Source organism: Zerene cesonia, chromosome 5 (assembly GCF_012273895.1).
Source record: "Zerene cesonia ecotype Mississippi chromosome 5, Zerene_cesonia_1.1, whole genome shotgun sequence".
NCBI lineage: Eukaryota > Metazoa > Arthropoda > Insecta > Lepidoptera > Pieridae > Zerene > Zerene cesonia.
The window spans coordinates 548,854-552,428 of record NC_052106.1 but is presented as its reverse complement, the minus strand read 5'-3'; the positions used below and the strand labels follow the sequence as shown (position 1 = coordinate 552,428).

The 3,575-nt window shown below is 34.3% G+C and overlaps 1 protein-coding gene across 1 annotated transcript in view; it reads left to right on the top strand.

The window, feature by feature from the left end:
• Positions 1 to 23: 23 nt before the first annotated feature.
• The window catches only part of LOC119840278 (mitochondrial tRNA methylthiotransferase CDK5RAP1), a 5,244-nt gene continuing 1,692 nt past the window's right edge, over positions 24 to 3,575 (top strand). Inside the window, exons 1-5 of the mRNA XM_038366812.1 lie at positions 24 to 658; positions 899 to 1,049; positions 1,867 to 2,081; positions 2,531 to 2,661; positions 3,028 to 3,184. Coding sequence (XP_038222740.1) covers positions 121 to 658; positions 899 to 1,049; positions 1,867 to 2,081; positions 2,531 to 2,661; positions 3,028 to 3,184 — 1,192 coding nt within the window. The 5' untranslated portion in view covers positions 24 to 120. The remainder of the gene's footprint in view (positions 659 to 898; positions 1,050 to 1,866; positions 2,082 to 2,530; positions 2,662 to 3,027; positions 3,185 to 3,575) is intronic.

Genomic DNA, 3,575 nt, shown 5'->3' with positions numbered 1-3,575 from the left:
CATGTTATTTGTCAATTGTCACAGACAGCTGATATTCTGTGAGGTTATTTTTATTTTGGATGTTATTATACAACAATTTCATTATTTCAAAAAATAGCCCATAAGCTATTACCTTATAAAATGTTACTATTGCATCGTGGAAAGCGGTTATGCAAATTGTTAAGCAATTCAGCTTTACGATGTCGATGTAAATCAGACCAGATTAGTGCGCCACTTAAAAACAAAATTAAGGATGGACCTAGCTTAAAAGACTTTATAACCGCTTCGGCCGGAGTAACAGAAGTAATAACACATCCTCCTCATATACCATATTTGCCAGATAGTATTCAGGATACGTCCAAACGAAAAGTTTATTTCGATGTATTTGGATGTCAAATGAATTTGAACGACACTGAAATTGTCTGGTCAATATTGAAAAAGGACGGTTTTGTGAGGACAGACATAGAGGAAGAAGCAGATATATTCCTCGTTATGACGTGCGCTATCAGGGAAGGCGCTGAATCAAAGATTTGGTACCGTTTAGATCATTTGCGTGGTTATAAGCGCCGAAGAGCTATTTCTAAGAACAGAAACAGACCAGTCAAGATTGGTATTTTAGGTTGTATGGCTGAACGTTTGAAGGAAAAACTTATTGAGAAGGAAAAAGCAGTGGATGTTGGTGAGTTTTTAATTTATAAAACTTTTTATCACAAGCTTAATATAAGCGAAGCAAAATTTCATTTTCAATTTTACCATTGCATACTATGTTTTTAAAATATTGGTATGAAAATTTGAAAACTTGTACTTAGCTTACATATAAAACAAAAGCTTATAATAATGTTAATATAAAGATGAGCATAAAATCATGTACTATATAACCACCACAATGTTTGTTGTTCATACATATTACTGTAAACAGTTGCTGGCCCGGATAGCTACAGAGATCTACCAAGACTACTTGCTCTGACGGATAATGGGCAGACGGCCGTCAATGTGTTGCTTTCACTGGATGAAACCTATGCAGACGTGGTGCCTGTAAGGTTAAACCAGGACAGTGTGTCTGCTTTTATGTAAGAATTGTTCTACTTTAAAATTCACAAGCTCTGAATTTAGTATTTCTGTAAATTCCTTTTTTTTATTTTAGTATAAACAAGCTGCACCCCGCAGTTTCACCCGCATAAGTCCGTATCCTGTAGGAATATCGGGATAAAAAGGTGTCTATATGTTATTCCAGTTGTCTAGCTGTCTACGTACCAAATTTCATTACAGATGGTTTAGTTGTTTTTGCGTGAAAGTGTAACAAACACACATCCTTACAAACTTTCGCATTTATAATATTAGTAGGAGTAGGATAGTAGAATATAATATTAGTAGGATTAGTAGGATAGGATAGGATATCTTTTTGTTTAAATATAAATATCATTTTGTTTTAATTATTAATTTGTGTAGTTTATTTCTTGTATGTTGGCGGGACTTGGCACCTGTGCCACAGCTAAACAAGCTTTTATGGGTGTCATCATTAATTTTTGTTTAAGTTCACTATTTTGTTTGGTTCCAAATAAATAATTTTAAATTATGTATCTTGAAAGGTTTATAAAATGCATATAGCTTGCAACAATGCTAATTAGCAATGAATTATTATTAGCCTTTTGGTTTTCTGTACTCCAAGGGTTTTGTTGTATAAATATATAAATTAAATATAAAATACTAAAAACAGAACACTTTATGCATGAGACTACACATATAATGTTGTTGAGATATTATTTAATACCATACTATATCACCAACATTTATGGGTGCATATCTTGTATATGATGATATTTCAATTGAGTCTTTCAATTCTTAACCCATATTGCCTTAATAAAAACACTAAAAACATCATTTCAGTTCGATCATGCGTGGATGTGACAACATGTGCACCTATTGCATAGTGCCGTTCACAAGAGGGCGCGAGAGGTCCCGACCAGTTGACTCCATAGTGGAGGAAGTGAGGCAGCTGTCGGAGCAAGGGGTGAGGGAAGTGACTCTATTGGGACAGAATGTGAACAGTTATAGGGATGTTACGCAAAGGACAGAGAAATTTGAAACAAATTTGGCCCCGGGTGAGTTAGCAATATAACACTAAATAACTTGGCATTAATCATGCCTGCCTGATGTAAACGCCTAATCTAAATATATTATATAAATAATGTGTCACATTGTATTTCTGCAATGGACTCCTAAACTGCTCAACTGATTATAATGATATTTGCACACTGTGTAGTTTGATCTAACTTATAAGATAATATATTATTTCAATTACGATAAATAGCTACTTGGCTAGAGACAGGGCGTGCAGCTAGTTTCCTCTTGTTTTTATAATACTTGGTAATATTTGCAGATTGCTGCTACAATGTCTAATGGATTTTATTATCCTAATCAAATTTCCTACTGTAAACTAAGCAATATTAATGTTGCTATGTAATCTTTGATGGTTTTTTCTACGATCTCTTACGCCGATTATAAAAGTAATAGGGTTATATAAAATTAACACACTTTTTTATTCGTTCAGGTTTCAAAACGGTTTACAAAAGCAAAATGGGTGGGATGAGATTTGCCGATCTTCTAGACAAAGTATCGTCTATTGACCCAGAAATGAGGATCCGATTCACAGCCGCTCATCCTAAGGACTTCCCGGATGAGGTATGGGTTGCTTTTTAAGACGAGATTTTACAAAGCTTTCATTTTATTGGTGGATGTGATATTTTAAGAAATGCAATTAAATATGTGTTGCGATTGTTGGTTGATTTAAAAGTTTATTAAAAACCATAAAAAAGGAAAAAATAAAAATCAATTAGTACATTAGTTGTAGCTATCCAATCGTCTCGAGCTATCGATTTAATGGATTGTCCTGTTTATCTTTATTCTCAATAAAAATTACAGGTAATAATATATGTGGATGTACGTTAGAACTGTCACATATTATATTCAGGAAATTATGATACGAATTTTATTTTTTTTTTTGTATTTTTTGTCACGTAAGTCTATATGAATATTACCTATCCACAGGTGTTGCAAGTGATAAACGAACGTCCGAACATATGCAAGTTGTTGCACCTTCCTGCGCAGTCGGGCTCGAGCGAGGTGTTGCTGCGCATGCGCCGCGGCTACACGCGCGATGCGTACTTGCGATTGGTGGAGCGAGTTCGAGGTGTTATACCTGGCGGTGAGTGGGTGTGCGTATGTGTGTGCGAGAGTGTGTGCGAGTGTGTGTATGTGTATAAGGAGGAGGGGAGGGGGGGATTCAAATCAAATCAAATTGTTTATTAATCAAACACTTAACCTAACCTTATAGCTAATTAGATTGACTAGCTCACTAATGTATACTGACAATTATTCCATTGACCGACATAAATAAGGTCGCGCTTATGTGCAGGGCTATTGTTACATATCATAGAATAATTTAGTTATTATTTATATATAGCATTTATATTTATATTATTTATTTGTAAGCATTTAAACAAATAAAACAAATACTCATAGGTAACGTTCTGTTCCTTATTATCGGTGAACGGTACTTACCTGTATTATACAAAACTGTAAAAAGTTAAAATACA